At 35.2% G+C, this 23,390-nt stretch overlaps 1 protein-coding gene and 1 non-coding gene across 2 annotated transcripts in view; both read right to left on the reverse strand.

Annotated features, from left to right (window-relative positions):
- Positions 1-23,390, reverse strand: part of LOC120624622 (S1 RNA-binding domain-containing protein 1-like) — a 66,774-nt gene that overhangs the window by 28,962 nt on the left and 14,422 nt on the right. The window contains exons 2-8 of the mRNA XM_039891272.1: positions 15,523-15,590; positions 13,827-13,894; positions 11,505-11,725; positions 10,903-10,985; positions 8,585-8,737; positions 5,628-5,826; positions 5,006-5,216 (exon numbers count right to left, since the gene is read on the reverse strand). Of these exons, the coding sequence (XP_039747206.1) occupies positions 5,006-5,216; positions 5,628-5,826; positions 8,585-8,737; positions 10,903-10,985; positions 11,505-11,725; positions 13,827-13,894; positions 15,523-15,590 (1,003 nt within the window). The remainder of the gene's footprint in view (positions 1-5,005; positions 5,217-5,627; positions 5,827-8,584; positions 8,738-10,902; positions 10,986-11,504; positions 11,726-13,826; positions 13,895-15,522; positions 15,591-23,390) is intronic.
- Positions 143-304, reverse strand: LOC120624821. Its single transcript, XR_005658780.1, has one exon. It is a non-coding gene; the product is annotated as a U1 spliceosomal RNA (small nuclear RNA).

The raw sequence follows: 23,390 nt of genomic DNA on the forward strand, positions 1-23,390 counted from the left end.
TAACATCCAACCGAAATAAAGCTGTGACTTATAGATACGTGCTTTATAAATGATGTTTGGAGTCCAATTTATTATGTCATTGTTGTATTTCATTCCTCAATAAAGACATGGAGTGTGCGAGATGTTAACCTGTTACTAATTGGGGGGACAGCGCGTACGCAGTCCCCACTACCAAAAATTACGCGTCCGAGTTATCCACATTAGGGATAATCACAGAGGTCAACCCAACCGCAGTGCAATGGTTAAGTCTCGCTCTGGGGGAACCGCCTTATTGATCACGGTGTCCCCTACGCCAGGTAAGTATGCTTTTGTTACATTAGCCGACGGTAGTGATAGTACTCCAATGAATCTCCACATCGCGATATTGTTTATGAAAAAAACGATACAGCGTCATCTATCGGGATTTTTTGACAATAAAGCATGTCACAAAGCGCCATCTATCGGGATTTTCTCCAAATCGTGTGACATAAATTGCACTTGAGATATATATATATAGAACTAGCACCAATGGCTCCCTTTACCTAAACTTAGGCCATGATAATTTATTGTAAACTTTTAACTGTTGCTGTGCTGTAATTCTCAACATATTCATAGTCAACTGTTTAAAAGAACAACCTTATTTCTATACCTGTCAATTAGATTGGTTTAGAATTCAGAGATTTGTGCAATGTTCTGATTTCATTGTAGGTATTTCGTAGAAGTAAAGGTACAGGAGAAGTTTGATATGAAATATTTAGTATTATATTTTATATTCGTTGATATACGTCCTATAAAATATGTAGTATTATATTTTATGTCAGAATTGTTAACTCTGTCACTGACAAAGTAGCAGGCGTACGTAACAGTTAGCCTAATCACAAAAACCTTTTAATTATCTAACGATACGTGGCAAAAGGCACAGTAATAAGGCGTCATATCGGTGCCAATTCTTTTGTGAACAAATCTCATAAATAAACTATACAGGTGTGTAAGTTTAGTGCTGTTATTTTCATTTTCAAGTGTGCTATGGAAAAGTTTTTAGACCTGTCAATTTGGTTTAGTTAAGAGAGTATGTAGCTACAACAGAATTGACAACCTTTTTACATTTTGAGGTCTGGTCCCACTGTTTGTCGTCCCAAGCAGAAAATTATTTCCATGTTCTGCATACTGGACCGTGTACCTATCTACCTATTTCCAAAGCCGCAAATTCAAGCAACTGTTCAAACTCGTACAATTTAAATGTTATAAGGGCGGCTGGAAAATCGTACTGGCTAGTGAATAATAACTGTAATAATAATAACTGTGACTATTCAGTATTCAAAGCATGCTCGGGTTTTGTATGAAATTATGATACCTGCACCTAGGTATCCTATGGATAAAGATAAGTAGAATTTTTTGGGTAATCAAATAAAATCACTGAATAGTCTCTAAATCTAAATTGGTAAGAAATTTAATAAAGTTGCTTGAGTTTACGGGTAATGTTAACCTACCTATTTTAGGTATTTACATAAAATTTCCACTACACAATTGGTGCGTTGTCTAATCTATGCAATTGATAAATAGAGGACGGAAAAGTTGAATCTATACTTAATACATAATAATATTGTAAAGCTGAAGAACTCGTTTTTGTGTTTGAAAACGCAAATATCTGAAAGCACGAGAAAATATTATTGCGTAAAATAATATTTTCTCATTAATTTTAAACAGGTTATATGGCTATAATTCATAAAGTTACGTCCCAAAGTTCCAAAGTTCCAAAGGAGCTCGACAGGTTTACCTATTTTTACAACAAATCATCTTTCCAACACATTCAGATTATATTATTATTCGATTACATAAATGACGAGAAGCTATTTATTTTATTTACAAACTACCATAATTGTCTATTAAATGTTTGATTTTTCTTTTACAAAGTACCTAAGTTATTTTAACAAAATTAATCATAATGTAATTAAAATATAATTTCCTCGTTACACAAAAATACTTTCTAATTATTATATTTTGTTAAACTTTTATATTTTGACTCAACACAATATTATAATTTAAGTATAACAAAACTTATCAGAATATCAACATTCGTTATAAATAAAACCTACGTATTTTCAAAGAAGTGTCTGACCAGCCAGCAGTGTACGTTTGATAATAGGTATTATCCTGCAAGTGGTGCCGATTCTATTTTACATGAATCTCTAATTTGACAGGTCTAGAAGTAATGCCATCTTTTAGCTATGTACTTTGAGGAACATGGCAGTATTATTTTTAGACGTTCCAATTTAATAGTGCCTTTTGTAGCACAGAAGCATCTTAACGAAATTAACAGGTATTAAAGTGGAGCTATCCTTTTCTACAGGGGCTATTGTTAAAAGAATAGCGCTAAATGTAAACCTGCCAATTTTAGATTTTTTTTACGGCAGAATTGGAATTAATTTTTAGAGTTATATATAAAAAAAAACGCGTAGGCTCTCTCTTGTTTCATATTTCGAGGATTTTTCTATGTTGTACTAATCGCGGCAACATACCTACATGGCATTAGTTCTTGGCTTACCCTAGCGGCAGTATACTTTTTTATCCAAAGCTACAAGCGAACAGAAAAAACAGAGGCCACGGATTACTGGCTGAAGCACATTCGATTTTATTATAATATAACGCTAGTAAACATTAAAAACTCCTTCTCCACACAACTTGATATACTTAATCAACATTTTTAATTAAAATAAAACTTACCTAATTGATCTCAACAATAATAAACCTCTTATAATATAATTAGCAACTTATCTAAAAGTAGGTATTTACAATTATACAGTTGCAACAGTCTCTGTATATAAAACGAGAATAAAAATATCCGCAAAACCACACAAAGTCAATCGTGCATTGCTCGATGGGCTTCACTAAGGTATGTAGTCCAGTAAATTATTGTGAAAAGAAGGAAACAAAGTGGGAACACCATTAGGGCGTATCTGTCCAAAGCCCCGTGCTGAGCGCCACAAAACATGACCCCATGGTCAACCTTTGCGGCGAACTTGGTCAAGAAACTGTCTGACGCGTCTCCAGGCATCTCAAAAATTGGCGAGTCCTAAAAAACAAACTTGGCTACACAAAAACTTAACGACAATTTAGGTACCATTAATGACATCTGATCTATTTCTTCTAAAAGTACATCTTAGAGATATCGGCATATAATTTTCAATAAATCTTCCACTCTAATCTACGAACTTTTCTTCTCCGCATCAGTAAAGTTCGAACTACAGATTAGATAGATTTAGGCTTATATGCATATATATCTTTCGGCATCTAATAGCTTTAACAAGATACTTCGTGCAATGCGATGAAAGCATTGGTGTCGGATATATCTATTCAAAAAGCAGTTTCAGTTAAAAATATCTTTAGCGATAACTCTAGGGGACGCCGTATTTGACTTTATTACCTCAAATAGGACTTAAGGGTCAGCTATACCTACCATAAACAACGTATTTGTGGCGATATTATCTTCCAAATCATCGCTTACTTCTTGCGAATAGATTGCAAGATTTCTGATAGCATTGCGACCACCCCAATTGTTTTTATTGGCTTGATTTCTGGCACTTTAGTTCGAAATGCGTATTTTGGCCAATAGTCGAATAGTGTCAGCCAATCATAAAGCATTGCGATCGTCACATTGTCGCTATCGTTCTACTTTATCGACCACCTTATAAAACTCTACTTGTGTGTTATTTAATTAAACTGTTGCACATTACTTTTTTTGAGGACTTTGTCTAAGCTTGTGTTACTAACAATAGGAATTCAATTATTGTCAAATGTTGTACATTCTAATTACTTTGGATTTCTACGAAGGTTAAACATATTTCACGTATAGGTACTACGAGTAGGTATATATCTAAATTGATTTACAATAGCGTGACGCACACAGTGCTGTGTTCTTTCAGCAATTTTACCTTACTAATTGTCCTCGTCTCACATCCAACTTTATTGTCCCTTCGAAGCCTTCTCTCCGAAGATGTTAACTAGAAATGGTTTGCCTAATTTAAACTCAACTTCAACTAAAAACTTTATATCTACTTACGTGACACAGCAACTGTTATTTGTAGTGATGGTGAAAATGCAGCGCAATCATAGTACAATGCACTTATTAAAACTGATAACATCTAAATTCCTAAAAAAACGCAACCTAATCGTTCTATAGTATTGAGCTAGTTTTGTAAACCTAATCTTCTAATTCTAAAAAGTAGTATCACTTTAAAAAGGTCCGAATATCACTGACCAATAAACTAATGTAGAACCTCTACAAGTTTTACGTGTGCCCAGTTTTAAGGGAGGCAATCTGTGAAGATACTAATATATTTACCCTCTGTATCGTTTGATGGGAGAATTGTTGTTTTAGCCCTTCGTCTTCGACACTTAGCTGTGGCGAGAAGACGCCACCCTGTGGCGTTCCAGTCACCGGTGTGCTTAATCTCTGCGAATTTTGTACGGCCGACTTTATTATGAGAATTATTATCAGAAACTTCGATATTATTAACATTTAGAAATTACTCCTAAATTAAGTTCTTATTTATTTCAATACCTGAAACCTGTTAGAACGAAAAGATAACACCTTAATTTCAAGTAAAATATATTATCCATAAAAAAGCCACTTAGAAGTCATGCGCTATATCAAGAAACTATAACTGGTGAGCGCTGTGGATTTAAGTGGAAAGTCCCGGGTTCGATCCCCGGGAGGGGATATTTGGGGATTTATAATTTCAGAATTTTCGCTGCTCTGCTCTGGTGGGAGGCTTCTATAATGGCTAGTTACCACTCTACCGACAGAGACATGTTCCGGTAAGATGCGTCGTAGAAACCGATTAAAATTATAGGTTTAATATAATTGACATTGGCCTAAGAAGTGAGTCCGTTACCATCTTCGACTGCATCACCACTTACCCGGTGAGATTGTAGACATGGGTTAAGTAGTAGTGAAATAAAATGATTAGCATATTTTGTAGCTTCAATAATGGAACTCAATATAAAAATTTGTTGTAACAACTACCTGTGAATGGTTGATATGTAATGGCGGCGGAGCCAACTGTGCTGCAGAGGCCGCACGGCGCAGATCCTGCCGCCGTCGACTCCAACTTTTGTCGTATCGGATGCCGAATAACACCACGAAGTACTCCAAAAGGGCCAGGAACACGAATATAGTGCAAGAGATGAGCCATACCTCGATGCACTTGAGTTCCAGCGCATCTGGGGAGTTCGAGCTGGAGGAGAAGTATTTATTTTTATTAATTTTATCATTAGTAACCATTACTACAGTAAGATAAATAACAAACATTCCGTCAAACTGTAGACCAGTTTATTGACGGGATCAGCTCTTTTATAATAAAACACAGTAGTAAACATAGTAGTTAGGTTAAAACTATTTCGACTTATAAATACTTAAGGGGGGAGTCTTAACTCTAAATTTCAGGGGGCACCCATACAACATAAATGATTTGCCGTTTTTATAGATAATGCGGAACCCTTCGTGCTCGAATTCGACTCGCACTTGACCGGTTTTGTCATGTTATAATATTTGACTAATGATCTAAATATTTTGAGGTTAGGTAAATGATTTAGAGGTTAAAAACTACTCCTTCGTATGTCAGACTCCAGAGATCTTTTAAACAAACCTGACGGTATCGAACATGGTGACGAGTGAAAGTAACGTTGTCACCAGAAGGACCATGCGACCTGGCACGATCTCGGGGATGACGCAGAAGCTACCCCAAGAGATGATGACAAAGAGAGACGAGGGCAAGTAGCTTTCTAGAAGGTATCCCCGTAGCTCGCGCGAAAGCTTGATCTGCAGTCTTGCTGCTGAATGCTCACCTGATAACAATAAAGCATTATAAAATAAAATAAAACCGGCGTCCATGTGTAAAGAAGGTAGCTAGAAGCTAGGGACATTATGTTATGTGTTTTTTTATGTAATTTTACCTACACTTGTTGAAATATCAATTTTTATAAATGCATATAAGTAAACATTTCGGAACCTGTGACTCTCTGGCAATCGCGGCCTCAGCGCTTTACTACTAAGCTACGGCTGTGTTTAGCAATGTTTCCTAATAGATGAAGCTACAACCGTTATAAGACTGATAAAAAGATATATATAGTAATTTCGGCATCAGCGGTTTGAGAGCCTTAGTAGCTTAGTGGTAAAGCGTTCAGTCGTGCAGCATTCAAATCCTGTCGGTTCCGTAATTTTGTTATGCTTTTAAAAGAAATTTAAAAATAGCTATGTGTTTATGTTTGAAAAGTGTTCTTTTACTAAACTTAAATAATAGATTGTTCAACAGGGGGTAATGCAAGTCATTAGAGTGCGTAAAGGCTAAGGGTGGCTTAAGACAGAGACTTTTATCCGGACTGAATGTTAGGTATCTTATGTCCTAATTTCATCAAGATCGGTTAAATGGGTGAGCCTAACAGAGTAAAAAACCTGGCACACTTTCTTAATCTTACTTAGTATGAATATAACGTAACGTATAAAACGAGCTAAAATCCGAAATACCACAATAGTAGCAATTTCAACACATAATAAGCAAGTACAACATTAGCCGCTGAATTTATGTTAATGGTGTCAACAGAAATTCAGAAGTTTTGGTAATAGAACGGCATGACTCGCACGCGATACAGGCGTGTCTGAAAATTTGTAGCCAATTATTATTTACTATTATTGAGGTGATAATATCTTATTATAGGTTAAAAAAAAGGAAAACCACACCCGATCTTATATAAATTTTAGGGTATTGGTTTTCATACTGCAGTACATAAAACATGGATTGGAATAACCGTCATCTTATTAACTGACTGTGCGCTCCGACGAAACCTCGGAGCCTACTAATAATTGCTGTAGAACATACAGGGTCTATGATGCTGTCCCATATATCTTTATATATAAAATGCAAAGGTGACTGACTGACTGACTGACCGACTGACTGATCTGTCAACGCATAGCTCTAACCACTTGACGGATCGGGCTGAAGTTTTGCACACAGATAGTTATTACAACGTAGTTATCCGCTAAGAAAGGTTTTTCGAAAATTCCCACCTTAAAACGGTTAAATGGGGGAAAGTTAAAAGTTGGAAAGTTTGTATAAATTCTTCATTTATCAATTTATTTTTCTTTTAAGTTTGATTTTAGGCTTCGATTAAAAATAAAGAAAAACCTGTTTCACAAATTTTAAAAATCCAACTCCAAAGGCATGAAATAGGAGGTGAAAATTTATATAATAATAGTAATAATAAAAATATTTATTAACCACAATAAATAAATAAATTACAACATACTACAAGAGGACAGAGAAAAAGAAAAAAATATATATATAATAATTTAGGCGTATGTTGCTTCGTTGTGGTCAACGGGTCACCTACTCAGCTCTGTGCCGCAGCACCATGGCAGTAAAGTTAAGGAATATGAAAGTTTCCAATTTTTTTAAGTAATGTTCATATTTTTCTGACTTTTTTTAAACCTTTGTAGTTAAAATTTACCAAATCAAAAATTGGATTTAACGTGAGCGAAGCCGCGGGTAAAAGCTAGTCACAATAGATCTCCCAGGAATTTGTTTATCTCAACAAGTCTCAACTCTTGAAACATAAAATTTGTTCAGATTTCTAGAATCAAAAAAGTTTGTTGGAATAAAAGTACAACTACTACGTACCCTTGCACTAATGATTTTTACGAATAGATTAAATTAAAAATTTACTAAAATGTTTTTCACTTACCAGTTTCACTAAATTTACCGAACGATTAACGGGTTGAAGAGCGTTGTTAATATATACATAATACCTAATTGAAGCTGACTTACCTTCTAGCGTGAGATAGAGAAGATACATAAGAAGATGGGCATGCCATAGATAATATGCTACGGTATGCTCACCAAGAACGTTTACACGCAACAAACACAGAAAGGATAGATATTTATTCGAGATACGGGTGACCATTTCAGAAAGGAGATTGGGCGAGTTTGAATTTAGCATGGTTTCTTTTAATAACAGTCTAAGCAAAGTAAAAAATTTACTTCAATACCTTACGTTACAGTTTTGGTAGTCAAAACGTTTTATAGGTTCTTTTTAAAATCTTTATTTAATTTAATCTAAAAAAAAAGTTCATCTTTATTTAGATAAAGATTTTTGATAATATTTTCGTTAGTGTACAGTTAAGAAATAAAATTCCTCAATTTTTCCAAATGCGGCAGATTTTCGGCCTCTCATAAAACTATAACTATACTGTGTGTAAACTATTTTTGAACATTTTCAAATGTATATAACTGATATAGCTAGAAAATTATTAAACTCTTCGTTGATATTTAGTAAGTAAAATCTCAGTGCAGGCAAAAAAAAACATAAGTATAATTTCAGCTCACGTTTTATTCGATTATGTTTTTCGAGCACTTCTATAAAACAGAAAAGATATTGTGAAGTTGATATTTTTGCATTGGAAATAAATTCCATTCTTCTTCACCCGGTTCCCGCAAAATCAGCGTCATGCAAGCGTACATCACCGCGATAGCGTTAGTGAATAATTAGATACAGGGTTAGTACCTATACAGGCGCAAACTGAAGCGCAAAGCCATAAATGTACATTTACCTTCACCAAAATTTCGAATATGATTACTTTTGTCTGTTACAAATGTGACCACGTATTTAGGGAGCCGGAACTCGCGGCGCTGTTCCCCGGAAATGCCGGACCACGGGGCCACCTCACGCCACACGAACCGCACATCTTCTCTCGTGTATTTGTCTAAGAGAAAAATACAACTGTGTTAGATTTACATATAAATATTGGATAGAAGCAGGCGTTACTTTGCGGAATACCATGATGATAATTAAGAGATTAAGAATGAAAATTAAACTTAATAGATTTACTTCTTTTAGTTAAGGCGCCTCTACTCAGTTTAAATTTGGTAAGCACTGTTTAGTTTGATGAGTACGGATGACCTAATGCCAACTAACAAATTTTACTTTGGAGTAAAGTAAGGTTGTCAAAGTGTGGAGTTGACAATACCAAACTAAAATCTGGATCGTTCGTCCTCCATATAGAATTTTAGAAATCCTTGTAATTCAGATAATACATGAACTAGTTTGTGGACCTTGTTTTATAATGGTGATGCATTTTGAAGATTTGCCTAATCTATGTGCTTTAAACGAAGATCTTGGAGGAATAAGAAGCTAAAAAGGTCATTTTTCAAAACCACCTAGAATTTTTTTTTCACTAGATAACTAGCGATTACGATTGTAATTTGACCACTGCAATCGTTTTAGGTCCATCCTAGAGTAGTAGTAATGATTGTCGAATAAAAATAATATATCTAATTTTGAATCCATGTGCTATGCGGCCAAGTCAAGGCGTCTTACACAAGTCGACGGTACTAATTTATGACCAATTACAAGATGCACCAGTTTGCTTATTGGTCGCAAATAGGAAGAAGAATGCAACGTAGACGTGTTAGTTCGGCCTTGCCTTTAAAGATTAAAAATTGATTTCTATTCTGCCGCATACAGAAAATGATAATGTAGAAATCAGAAAAAGAGATGACATGAACTGAATGTTAATGATACGGTCTCAGTAAAGCTGATTCCTAAAAGCAATAAAGTTTTTAATTACTTCAGCTTCTGGTGGATGAAGTCAATGAGAGTGCAAAAGTGGCGATATTAACTTTTAATAACAATCTATTATGAAGCACTATAATGAAGTTAATCACTTAATATGTCGATGTCGATAGCTGCAGGAAATTACTCTCTACGCGCACACACACAAAGAAGTGTTTAGTCATTACTCGAAAATACTTATGGCCTCATTTTGGAAATTTAATTTTTATATAAAATATATTATGAATTAAAAACTTGATTTTCATTCATAACAGAACAACCAAATAAAGTTTGTTGGTACAGGAATTTGAAGACGGCCTTAATAAATTACTGCCAGACTGCTAAATATGTAGTTAGGTACGAGAACAGATAGAATACAATTTGGTGTTACTTTAAAAGTCTTGTTATTAGGTAAACACGTTGTGACACGATTTTCATTTCACATTTCAAATAGTTATGTAAAAACCTTATTTTCTAACAATTATAACAATTTGGTCAAAATGTTCACCAGTCTTAAGAAGTTAAAATATACATAAGCAATTTTAATTTTTTTTCATTTCTAATTATTATAATAGGAGAACCGAATTATAAACAATCACTAATCGACCACGAAACTTTGTCAATTTGTATAAGAAAAATAGTCTAAACATTAAGTCCAATAGTGAAACTTCACTAGCGATAAGAAATTTCAAGAGAAAAGTACATACTTATTAAAAATATACTATGTAGAGTAGGTAATTTTGAAATATTTTTAAACATACCATAAACATTAATATTTTATCAAGTGGAACAAGTTTATTTGAATACATATTCGTGATAACAGAAATGATGAAATCTAAGCCAATGTCAAGATTAAAAACATTATTTCCACAAATAACAAACATCTTCTAAATAGGTGTACAAACAACATTTCTTTAAGTTGTTGCTTCAGATGTTAGGTTTTTAACGAATCAATTTATTTTTGCTCTTTTATATCTATCATAAATTTGACTATAGAAATTAATATTATTGCTTTCGTTGGAGTTAGATAGTTAACAAAGCACTGTACTGAATACTTGAATGGTGTCTAAGTACGCGCTGCGTTTCCAACCAAATGCAAAATTCCTTTCTCACATCGGCCAATTATTAGAGTGCGTTTTACCAAAATAGAGCAAATTTTGTATTCCCTGCAAATATAAATAATTAATGAAAGCCTAGAAAGAATAAATAATAGCTAATGATTGATCTTAAGTGGACAGTGATGAATATGGAGTCTGAGAATGCGTACATAGTTATTAGTAGTCCAAGTTAAGCGCTAATCAAACTATGTGTACTTACAACTGCTAAAATCAATAGCGCAGTTTTGTACGTCTAGTGGATACAAGACGAAGTCCATTTCACATTTTATTGTTATTGTGGCACTGAAATTTAAACACAGCGTCGTTAACGGATCGTTAAATTAAAAAGAGTTGGTAATACGTTTTATATAATCTGATTAATCTTTTAAAAGATCTATGGACTTTGTTAGTTACACTTTAGATTTTTAGTCAGTTTATGGGCAGTAGCTGAGTTTATTTTTTTCTACCATTCGTTGACAAGAACTCTTGAATTTTCTAATATTAGTTAACAAAAACTGTAACTAAAATTATTTCAGGAGTATTTTCGTAATAAATCAATTCGAACGCGGTAAAAAAGTTAAATAGATTCTTATTTCGAACCGCGTTATTAAAAACTGCATTCCATGTTACAATTTTTCATCATAAGTTTTGATAAACTGAACAAATTTTGAATATTTTATAGGTCACGTTATCTAGGATATCTCAGAAATATAAGATGTCTTATAAACCGAAGATCGAGTAAAAAGGCTATGTAGACGAATAAAAAGTCACCGCGTGTCTATGAAAAAATCTATAGAGTACTTAATTAAAAAAAAAACGAACCCAATACTGACTGACACGGTGTGGTTGGCATAGAGCCTGAGCGAAGCCATCTCTTGAAGGACGGAAAGAATCTTCATCGTCTGAAGCTGCCATATATACAGATCGGGCATCCAGATGAGTTGACGGAACTCCCAAGGTAGGTCAATGTATGATTTGTTGAAAGGCACATTCAGTCTCATGTCTTCCCATGATACTTGGAGAAAAACATCAAGCGTGATCTCCTTGGACAAAAAATGTTAAGATTATACCAACCGCTGCAAATCGTGCTCGGTAAGGCATTTCTACATTTATATATTTATTAAAGCGAGATTACTATACAATTTCTTAGAGCCGAGGTAGCTTGGAAGAAGTCAGCTCTGCTCAAGATAGAAAAATGATTGTAAATGTTAATATTGGAAAATAGCAACTGCTGTTTTTTTGCCGGCTTCTTCTCGATGGAATCTGATTTCCGAACCGGTGTTGGATTTACTACGAATTGTATATGCTAACTTGACGTTTCAAAAGTGCTTCTAAATTAGGCCTATTTCAAGTAAAAGAATTTAGAATTTTATACGGGGATAGTTGGGAACTGGGGCTAAGCTTATGGGGTAAGTATATTACAGTATTCATATTAATAAATAAAAATCCACTACTTTTTTCTGAAAGCTGTGAAGCTCTTTTACAGTTGAGATTAAATGCAATCATAGATTACTAAGGCAACAGAAAAACTGAAATGTCTATAGAATATAAATAATATATATAAATTTAATTAATGTTTAATTATGTCTGATAGTTCATAATTAAACATTAATTAAAGCACACGTTTTTACGCATTCACGTGCTGGCCACGGGACAAATCGAGTCGCGTGAATTGCGTATCCCTTGGCCAGCACGTCACATATTATATACTACAATATCAAAGCGATTTCAAGTCATTACAATTAGTTAGAGTTGTAAATTTTTGTAAGTTAGCTTTAGTAAATCAAAACAGACATTAGGTATATGCGCTATTTGAAATTATAATAATGATTTAATCTATAAAGTGATATCTACTTTAAATGGTCGTTTTTTAATATTTCTACAACTTCTCTAGTAAATACTAGTTATCATGATTTGCGGCATAGCGTAATGTTATAAAAAGCTTATCAACTTTATCAATAAATTGGCTATAAGTTAGAGGCCGCACTACGGTTTTTTCCAGCGAGCGGTTAGCCGCTATAACCGCAAAACCGCCCGAGAATCACACACTACGATTAAAAACCGCGAAATTGCTTCCAATTTTCGCAGTATTGAAGATGGATTTCAAGAGAGCAGTATGTATTGTTGCTCTTATACTAAGAAATAGAAAAAGAAGACGTCAGCGAAAATTTCGCAAATATTGGGTCCAAAGTTTATTTTTCTCCTTTCTATCACTATACTGACGCAAAGTAGTATCATACAAAGCTGGTCTTTTTTGTACTTCCGCTATGATTTTTTGGGATAAACTTTCATATTGTGGATCGTGTGAAACAGACTCTGACTCGGTCGACGACATAGTTACAATAGCGTGACCATACAACCACTCTTCACGGCGGTCTGCCGAATACTGGCAAAAACCGCCCGCGGTTAACGCGATAGTGCGTGCGCGCTAAGTAAGTTCTATGGATTACAAATTATAGCACGGTTTTTACCCGCGAGCATTTTGTAACATTCCACGGTTTTAAAATCAGTCGCGGGAAAAAACCGCCAGTGAGGCCGTTTGTATTCGTTTGCTTGACTCACAAAATCACACGTTTAAAAACCGCGGCGGTTCAGCCGTAATGCGGCCTAGCACTTAATCGAATTAATCGAATGTTATGTTTAAGTTTCTGAGATTAATAAGCCCAAGCATACAAACATAATCTCTTCAGCTTTATTAAACGAGTGTATAATATTTTGTATAAGACGACACGGCACGCAACGAACATGCCATGGTCTCTGCGCGAATTGATTTGTATGTATGTAGAGTGAATTATTTTTTTTTGAAAATATTTAAAAACCTGCACCATACTGCTAATATAGGCAGGAGACAAAAATTGTATCCCCCGATTATATCCACTGACAAGGGATGAAATTTATTTGTCAACCTGCTAAAACAGGTAACAGGAGAAATTTACCCCCGTTAAATATTACAAATTACCTGTATGTATATTATTTCAACCCTTCCTTTGAAATTGGATATAACTGTGGTAGATGAAAATCATTTTGTCATTTCTCATGTTAGCTGTCTTGCATTATAAAGACTACATAGACAAAGCAGAGAAAGCTTTTTTATCAATAAATATTCCATACAAATATATATATACCACATACAATCATAGGTACCTCTCTATTTTCGTCAACTCCAGATACCCGGTTCACGTTTATCCCAATGTAAACTGTTGTGTTTTTATCTGCAAAAGTGAAAATACAATTAGACCTTGGTATTTGTGTTCCATTCAAGGGCTATAAACTGTTGCATAGTTTGAGGGGATTATCAGTGGCTTGGCGGAGCCCCTCGGAGATATCGCCGATACGCCCGTCTTTACTACCCCGGCTGCCTTGACTATAATAAAATTAAATCGAGCTACCTTCTTAAGGCCGTTCTCTCCAACAAGGCTTAAAAAAGTAAACTGAAGTCTTTTCCTTTTAAAAAGCGTGTAACTTAAGCTACTTTTTACGTTTTACCGTCAGTTACGTTCTTCATTTCCAATCCTTTATTTTCCCAGGATAATAGTAGATTGTTAAGCGAGACGGAAGACACCTTATCTCCCCAACTATGTAAATCAAAGATCGTGTCAGAATGGTGTGTTCCCGAGTTAAACATAATAAACTTCTCATGTCGATATGTGGAAAAAGAATGAGACGACAAAACGAATAAAAATATTTCTGAAAAAGATTCCACTCTTTTTTCATCGCGCCATTTCATACTATATTTATTTGACTTTCGTCTGTAGGGGTGGTTGCCGGTGTAATTACTGGCACATGAGGCTTAAAACCGAGATTGATGGACACAGAATGGCACTTTTTAGGACGTTTATCTTGCATGTCCTGTGAAGTGATACTCTGTTTAAGGGCGATGGTTTTCCGCCAACTCCGGTGGGCCCATCAATTGCTTGGTCCGTCAATTATTACTATAAAAAAGGTATTTTTTTTATACAAAACGCAAGTTTTTTTTTATCTGTGGACAAGCAAGGAAAATAGCCACGTGTGTCTTGGTTAGAATGCACTGTGCAACGGAATTTAATGGCTGTTATTTCGATGACACCTGTCAAATCTTGATGTGTTCAAGCTATATTTTACGGAGTATAATTCGAGTATCTACATCAACCACATCGACGTAAAATTATTGCCCGTATAATGAGTGGCTAATCGTCGGCCAAGCGGTTAGTGGCTTTTCGCTTAATCATCTCCGGCCTTAAGTGGATAGCTGTCTACTCAAACCGCACCATCCATCATCCGAGGCGAAAAATGAAAAGCTAAAAATAAACGATATAAAAATAGCTCACTTTTTGTTGACCGAAACATTGGCAGCTTACAGCTTTACCCCTGACCTTTATTTACCTAGTTTAAGGATTTTGTGTTTCGTAGGATTGGGAACAATTGAAATTTATAATAATTGATATGTCATCGTTATCAATAGCCAAGAGTCTACTGCTGGACTAAAGGGGTCTTCCATTGGGAAGGTTTGCCCAAAATAATCACGCTGGGCAGACGGCTTGGTGATTGCAGTAAATGGACTTCCATTGCCAAGTAACAAAGAGGACGCCTGCTCTCCGTTATATTCTCTACACCCTTCGCCATCCATGAAATGAGATGTGAAGAGGCGGGCCATCTGCTTGGTCAGAAATATTACGGTCGAGACACAGAGTTTGACCAACTCCAACGCGTTGATCAAATTTTGTTGATGAATAGATTTCATCATCAATTTTTTACTCGATCCGGGAATCGAACGCAGCACCTCGTGATCCGTAGTCAAACATGCTAAGGATGTCCTTAGCATATAACATTATATGTATGAAGAGTAAATCATTCTACGTACCGGGTGGAATGTTTCTACTGTAGTTTGTTGGAAGTTGGTATGCATCTTGATCCATGTACAGGATCTGGCTGAAAGAAACGTTCAAAAAATTAAATATCAAATCGTCATATTGTTATCAATCGGACTGTCGATCTATTGTTGAACTTCCGCATTTTTTGAGATTGGCGCTTTTAAACAAACAGTATCTTGTTAGCTTTTGGGACAGAGCTTGTTCGTTGAACGTTGTATTACAGCGGCATGTTTATTTCCGCCTCTAAGCAGCTGTGTTTCTGTCTGAAGGGCGTGGTTGCCGGTGTTGTTACAGGCTTTTGAGGCTTAACACCTTCGCCTCGGGTTGATAGACACAGGGCGGTGTTGCTGTGTTTATACGCTTTGATTTTCTACATTCCATCCGGTAGGCCACATGCGTAGTCCGTCAATTATTATCTACTATAAAAAAAAATATGAGATTCACTTCCAAACAAGCTCTTTAGAAATTTAAAATAATTTCTAACCGGCTTCCAAAATGAGAACCTTGTCAAAGGGTTGATCTAAATCTGACCTATGTTTAGTTGTTTTTGTATATTGAAGAATAACATAATGAGATAATACAACACGGTAAGTATGTTTTATCTAAATTTGTAACGATGTTTTAAATAGATTAAAAACTTTTTTTCATATACATTAAAAGTTGGTCCTTGGTTCTAATTTCACCTGGTAAGTTATGTTGCAGTCTATATAGTAGCGGGCTAACCTGTTAGGGAGTATGTCAGTTAAATTTAACCTGTAGCCCTAATCGGTTTCTACACGTACCGGAACGATAGATCGCTTAGCGGCGTGTCTTTGTGGTTAGGTGGTAACTAGCCATGATCGAAGCCTCCCACTAGACCAGACCAGAAAAAATTCGGAAAATATTAAATTCCTAAACTGCTCTTGCCCGGAATCGCTGCGGGATGTCGTTAAACTAGACAAGACGTTGCCGATTTTTAGCACTCTTTAGTTTCCGCGTGGAAAGGTAAACGTGCCTACGAACAAAATAATAACAATATATATTTTTTTGAAAATTGGCCAAACACCAGCGGGTCATTAACCAATACTACTATTAAGAAAGTTAGGATGGATGGATATTTGCTAATCACGCTAAACCGGTTGAACGAATCTGGATGAAATTTAGGACGGAGAAAAATAATATACCTACTCTTCAATAGCACATATGCTACTTTATATCCCGGAAAAATGTACGGTTTCTCTGGAATAGATTCGTTGTTTACAGAGTAAGAGATGAATATGTTTTGTTTGCATATTTGTAGTTCAGTTGTCAGAGAATAACAAAGGCATACAACTCAAAATTTCCACGCGAAGAAAGTCGGGGAAGCAACCAGTTAGTCAGTAAATAAACAAGAGATTGACATGTTTTTTTGCACAGTGTGTGTTTAGAGGTACGAAAATAACATAGACATACACATCAAAACCACGCGAAGTATTAGTTAATAAATAAAAAAAATAGAAATTTCCGTCGTTTTGGATGTTAGTTAAAATAAATGAATGAATGAATGAATACACTTTTATTGTACACCACACAAACATATAGTAAAATTGTAAATAAAAATTTAACAAAAAGTATACAATTTGGCGGCCTTATCGCTACATAGCGATCTCTTCCAGGCAATCAATAATACATAAAAATATACAATATTGTCAAACCCCAAATAAAACAGAAGGCAATAGGCATGTTAAAGTTCCGAAGATTCGGACAAAAAATGATCTTTAACAAGTTTTTTAAAAATGGTAATAGACTGTGCCTCTCTGTGGATTTCAAGAGGTAAGGCATTCCAAAGCTTAACAGCCTGAATAGTGAAAGATCGGTGAAAGATGATTTTTTGCAACGAAGTCGATTATGTTACCTTCAATATATAATCCACTTAATAAAGAATCTATCTAATCGAAGGATATTGTGGACACAGCATAGTGGGATATAATATAATTATATTATGAAGATGTGTGGCGATATCCGGCTTAGATGCGATAAGCCGTCGGCTTAACCGGTTATTTGTATTTAGTGAACCGTGCATGTGTGTGCATAATTTTGACCTACTTATAATAATAATAAAAACTGTTTCAATTAAACTGGCTAATTGCGGGGCAGTACCAACACATGGAATCAATTTGCCAATATAGAAAACTAATACCGAAAATTTATTTTTTTCTTAATTTAGAACTCTAAAAAAGGAAAATCTATGCATAAATTAATTAAATTACTAAGACTCCGCTGTCGTCCGTCTGTTCGTCTGTCACCAGGCTGTATCTTGTGAACTTTCACAAATGTGGTATTTCTGCTGCCACTGTAGCAAAAATACTAAAAAACAGAAGAAAACTCTTTGTCTCTAAACAAAGGCTTTCTGCGAAAAACGAAAATCTGTGGACAACAGCTAGAATCCATATAATATAAAGCAATAAGTCTTATTATGTATCGCAAAACCCTAGAGATATATCGGTTACAACATATTTTTTCTGGAAACCTAACGTAATACTGTATATATAATGTTCCGTAATCCATGTAACCTTCAAAACGTTCAAAGTCAATGTAATATGCACATATACATCATACACGTAGGTAAAGGTTCGTGGAAGGTAGTTGCGCTGCATTCAGCCAGTCAAGTAGCCTTAGTACGAGATTCGCTTGCTCGCAAACGAGGAGTCGTTTTAGAGTGAAGAAATACTAGAACATCGGAGTAAAATTTACCTTATTTCCGTTGCATTAAAGCTCAACTTTGTCTACAATTCATTAGCTTGGGCTTTTTATAGATCGATAATAAACCAAAAATCAGGAGTACGGGATTTGCGACTCTATTACGATAAATGGTTAGGTCCATTTTACTTTGAAGATACAGAGTTTGATATGCGAAAACTACGATTCGATTGCGAGCGAGCAAATCTGGTACTAAGCCTACAGTTTAGATTAAGTAACGTCAATCCTGTTAAAATTGTGACGTATGTTGAATAGAAGGAAGAAAATACGGTAAAGCCAATTGGAGTATAGCAGTTCTTGGTAAGTTGTGTCAACATTATAAATATGCTTACAATGTTTTATGTTCATTGACCTTCCTGACAGTGATGAGCGCTGTAGTCTTCTAGGTTTGAGGAACTGGGCTCGATTTCCAATTGGGGTAATTTGGTCATCTATTACTCCAGAATTTTCGTTCGTGGCTAGTTAACAGTCGTGCTGTCAACCGATTTAGCGTTCCGGTACGACACCGCGTGTACACCAAGAAGGGGTTTGGGTTTAATATATTAAGGTTAGTTCACTGCCATCTTACAACGCCTCATAATCTACAACCAAGTGAGATTGCAGTCAAGTGCCAACGTCAGGAAGAATTTAAAAAAATGTGTGTTATTGGTTATAGAACACCCCCCAGGGATAAAATCAACGTGTCCAGCTGCTAAAGCACGCCATCAGGGAATTTGTAGAGTACCTACGTCCATATGCACAAACGATAAATCAACACTAAGTTAATTCCTTAGCAAATTTACAACGGCGATACAGGACACGAACTATTGGTTTCATATTTCATCTTGAAAACGGTTTAGCGGATAATATTTTCCCTCGAATACTGTACATATATCTAATCTATTATACAAAATCATAAGCGTTGTAAGTCATATATACTACATAACGCAATTCGAAAACATATAAAGACTATTAAATATAAAGCTCAAGTAGGTACAGTGAGATCCAAGGGATCAGGCGGTGCAGTACTTCGGAGCCCTACGTAAGCCCTCGTACCCTAAGCTCAAGAACACATGTATAAACTACCTTAAACATATATCCGAGTTGACTGACCAACAAATCATGCGGCTTGAACAAAAAAAAATCAAAATGTTAAGTAATTTAGCACCGCTAATATACTTCATTATCTTCATCATCAGCCTAACTATCATTCTCTCGGCAAAGCCATTAACCAGCTATCCGATGCAGAAAAATAGTCACCGTCAATTTCCTAACACCGTGCTAGTACTAACAATTCCTATGTATAGTCCTTTACTCTATTTGCTATTAAGTAAAATAAGGCCCCAATTTACAGTGCCTCTGGCCCCTAGACTACATACTACGTCATTTTTAAAGAATCTTGTACAGAATAAAAGCTAGATCGTCAACGCTTCTAGATTGCGGGTTGACGGATTAAAAATAACGATCCTAATAAAATCAATATAAACGATAATAACCGATGCTGGGAGCAGGTTTTAGTCTAACTATGGTTAGTTACACTAAAAAAAGCATCGAATGATTCGTAGTCAAAATATTCTACATATGGTCTGAAAAATACTGCTACCAACCAACATCAGTAGATAGACACATTAATACTATAGCTTTACCCAATATCCACGCGAACGAAGTCAAAGTGTATAAGATAGTAGTGTATGAGTTTTGAACTAGATTTTATATTTAGGTAAATGGACCTAATTTGACTTTTAACATATTTTGAAAAATTTAGACAGCCGAGTACTACTTGTATGTTCGCATTATTTATTGCACACGTAAAATAAACAAGATAGAAAAAGAAAAACCACTTCAATTTTCATTTCAGTAAAATTAGAGTAATGTTTGGAATGCAAACATTACTCTAACTTTATTTTATCACTCTACTCCTAGGTCATCGTGCCAGTGCAGTGCTTAAATCAAATTAAATGCATAGTTCGTGGTTACTTGACTTCATCAAGCACACGACAACCAGTATTTAAGCATTCTTCTAAATAAATTTTGTTGCTTCGTTTTTGATTTGACTTTGTTACAATTCCACGAGTCATGTGAGGTTGCAATTATGCAAAGAAATTTGATAAATATATTAACTTCATTTTGTTTTAAGTGCCACAAAAGCTCGAAGCAAGTTATTTAGACTTATATTAATACTAGCTTATGTCCGCGACTTCGTCTGAAAAGGACGGTACTGCTTTCTTTATTGAAATGGAACACTAATGAATTTAAAGAATTCAAGGAAAACTAGTTCCGAGTTAGTAAATTATCGTCGTCCCCCGTGACTTAAGAGTGCACGCGGTCAACCGTTTTAACAATTATTGTCACTAACATATAAAATAACGTATATTAGGTAGGTATAGGTTCTTCTGTCTTTGTATTTCTATTGTGTTTTTTATTTTCCTTTAACTTCATAGTGGTGTACAAATAAAGAGTTAAATAAAAAAAAAATAGGTGTTAAGCCTCATGCGCCTGTAATTACACCGGCAACAACGCCCTTCAGACTTCGTCCGCTTTAAGTCAACCTTAAAATATAGACATACTAGCTGTTGCCCGCGACTTCGACTGCGTTTGATTTTGTTTTTTGATGTGTCATTAAATTTAGTAGTAGATCTAAAAAAAATTAAAGTATTCAGTATCGCTAAGACTTAAATGTGGGGTTTGCTGCTGTACGCTGAGGAGTTCTGTCCTCTATCTCCAACCACAGTTTGGGCAAAATTAAACACATATTAGAACCTCTATAGCACAAAAATATTTTTTAAATCGGTTATAATTTGTTGGAGTTATGGTGTAAAATCGTCAAATATTCATCCCCTCTCCCAAAGAAACCGAGCTTAATGTCGGGATAAAAAGTATCCTTTATTACTTCTCACACTTCCAAGAGTATGTGTACAAAGTTTCATGAGGATCGGTTAAGTAATTTTTGCGTGAAAGCGTAACAAACAAACTTACATTGACATTTATAATATTAGTAGGGAAGTAGGGATGCTGTCGCAGACTTTTATTTAGAACTTTTGAAGGGGAATTACTTCGTCGTACATGATTTTATAGAAACTTTAACCGTTTACCCAGCGCAGCGGAAGTCCTCAAAAGGAATAAAAGCCCCGATTTTGAAATATTCCTCATTGGTGCTGTGCTCCTATTGGTCTTAGCGAGAAGATATATAGGCTTTAGCCTTCCTCGATAAATGGGCTATCCAACTCTGAAATAATTTTTCAAATCGGACTAGTAGTTCCTGAGTTCATCGCGTTCAAGTAACCAAACAAGCAAACTCTTCAGCATTATATATCAGTATGAGATTGCTTATCCTAAGGTTACCTGGCAGAGAGCCCTACTAAACGATTAGGCCGTCTTTTGTATTCTGCTACTGTCTTTGTTTTAATATTCTTTTTTTGTTGCTTCAACTTGTAGTAGCGTGCAAATAAAATGTATTTTGAAATAAACTTAATTAAAATCATGTATTTTTACGCGAATTTATTTCGCAGTGCCACATTATGTTCCATGTCATTAGGTGGGAAAGTTATTACCGCGGTCGACAGTTGACGCAATAATTTTTCACGTCTCATGACTCCCATTAGTCTTGTCTACTGTTAGGTAAAACTATTTAGTTTCATATTTTCCATACTATATATTTCCGGCTTCTTCTCGGTAGAATCTGCCTTCCGAACTTGTGGTAGAGTCACTACAAACAGACAGACTTGACGTTTTATACAGACAGACATTACTTCGCGGTTGATTGCCTCATTTGGTGACAAAAGGATTTATTCATTTTTTGCGAATAGGATCAGCCAGGCTGTTCGGCGTGGAATTAGACAGTATCTTTGTACCACTCCACGCGGGCATTACTTATACAGTAATCAGTTAAGTTATAAGTTTTATTGTAATAATATCAATTAAAACAAGTCATTTTGCCTAATTAAATTCACGTAAAAAAATAAAAAAATTAAAACTAAGAAAATAAGTATATCATATTTTGATATCAATATCCCACTCCTGGGCATACGCCTCCTCACGCATAGTAGATAGCAATAAGTCTCTCAATTACCTAATCATTAAGTTTTCCCATAATCTTTCTGAAAAGTCCCAAATGTCAAAAGACTTTGACAAAGACATGACTACAATATTACTTATGGACATGGGACTGATTCGCTAAGATTACTCCATATTGAGTTAAGCTCAAAGTCTTAGTCAAAAATATCTTCTATCTATCAATTATACAACTTTTGATAAGTACGTGTACTTACTATTGCATGAAAAATGTGTACAATGAAAAACGTACCTACTAGTGATGGCGATAACTAAATGAATAAACTTTAAACTAATGCTACGAGGATTCCAAACGCGCCCTGGTCTTAGAAGAAGCCTATGACAAACTTAGCCGGTTATGAAATTGAACGGTAAACATGTTAACATGCTCTCTTATTCTCTGATAGTACTGAGATATCCTTGAGAGATAAACTCGATAAGTTTTCGAGCATGCTAACCAAGCTAGTCCACAAACGATTCTGATATTTTTTATCTTTGTATCTAGACTCATATATTGATGGCTCATATTGTTTGTGTGTGTGGCTTAGGTATAATCAAGTCAAAAGACTAAGTGAAGTATTAATTTTTGCAAATATACCCATAAATGGAACTTTTGAAGCGTATATTACATGAAAAATGTGTACATAGTAGTGAGATGATAGATCTCAATTTTCGGTACGAAATTTATAACCTTTCAACTAAAACTACGAGGGTTCGGTCCAAGGAGAAGGCCACAACAAACGTAGCCGGTTATGAAATTGAACAGTAAACATGTAAACATGTTGTCTAATTCTGGGATGGTACGGAGATATTCTTGACAGAAGAACTCAATTCGTTCTCAAACATGCTAATCTAATAACGAGGCTGATATTTTTTATCTTTGTTACTAGTAAACATATTTTTCTATTCTATGAAATGCTAATACTTTAATAAGTTCCCAAATGCTTGCTTTTCTTTTTGGTGTATTAGGCCCTAATCCACCACAATGGCCAAGTGCGGATTGGTGGACTTTCCTGACCCGTGTCCCGTAGTGGGCCGGTGATGGGATACACTTTTATCCAATCGGAAAGCATTTTCGGTGGATCGTCGCGCCAGAAGAATAATAATTAAG

The sequence above is a fragment of the Pararge aegeria genome, chromosome 6, assembly GCF_905163445.1.
Source record: "Pararge aegeria chromosome 6, ilParAegt1.1, whole genome shotgun sequence".
NCBI classification, from domain to species: domain Eukaryota; kingdom Metazoa; phylum Arthropoda; class Insecta; order Lepidoptera; family Nymphalidae; genus Pararge; species Pararge aegeria.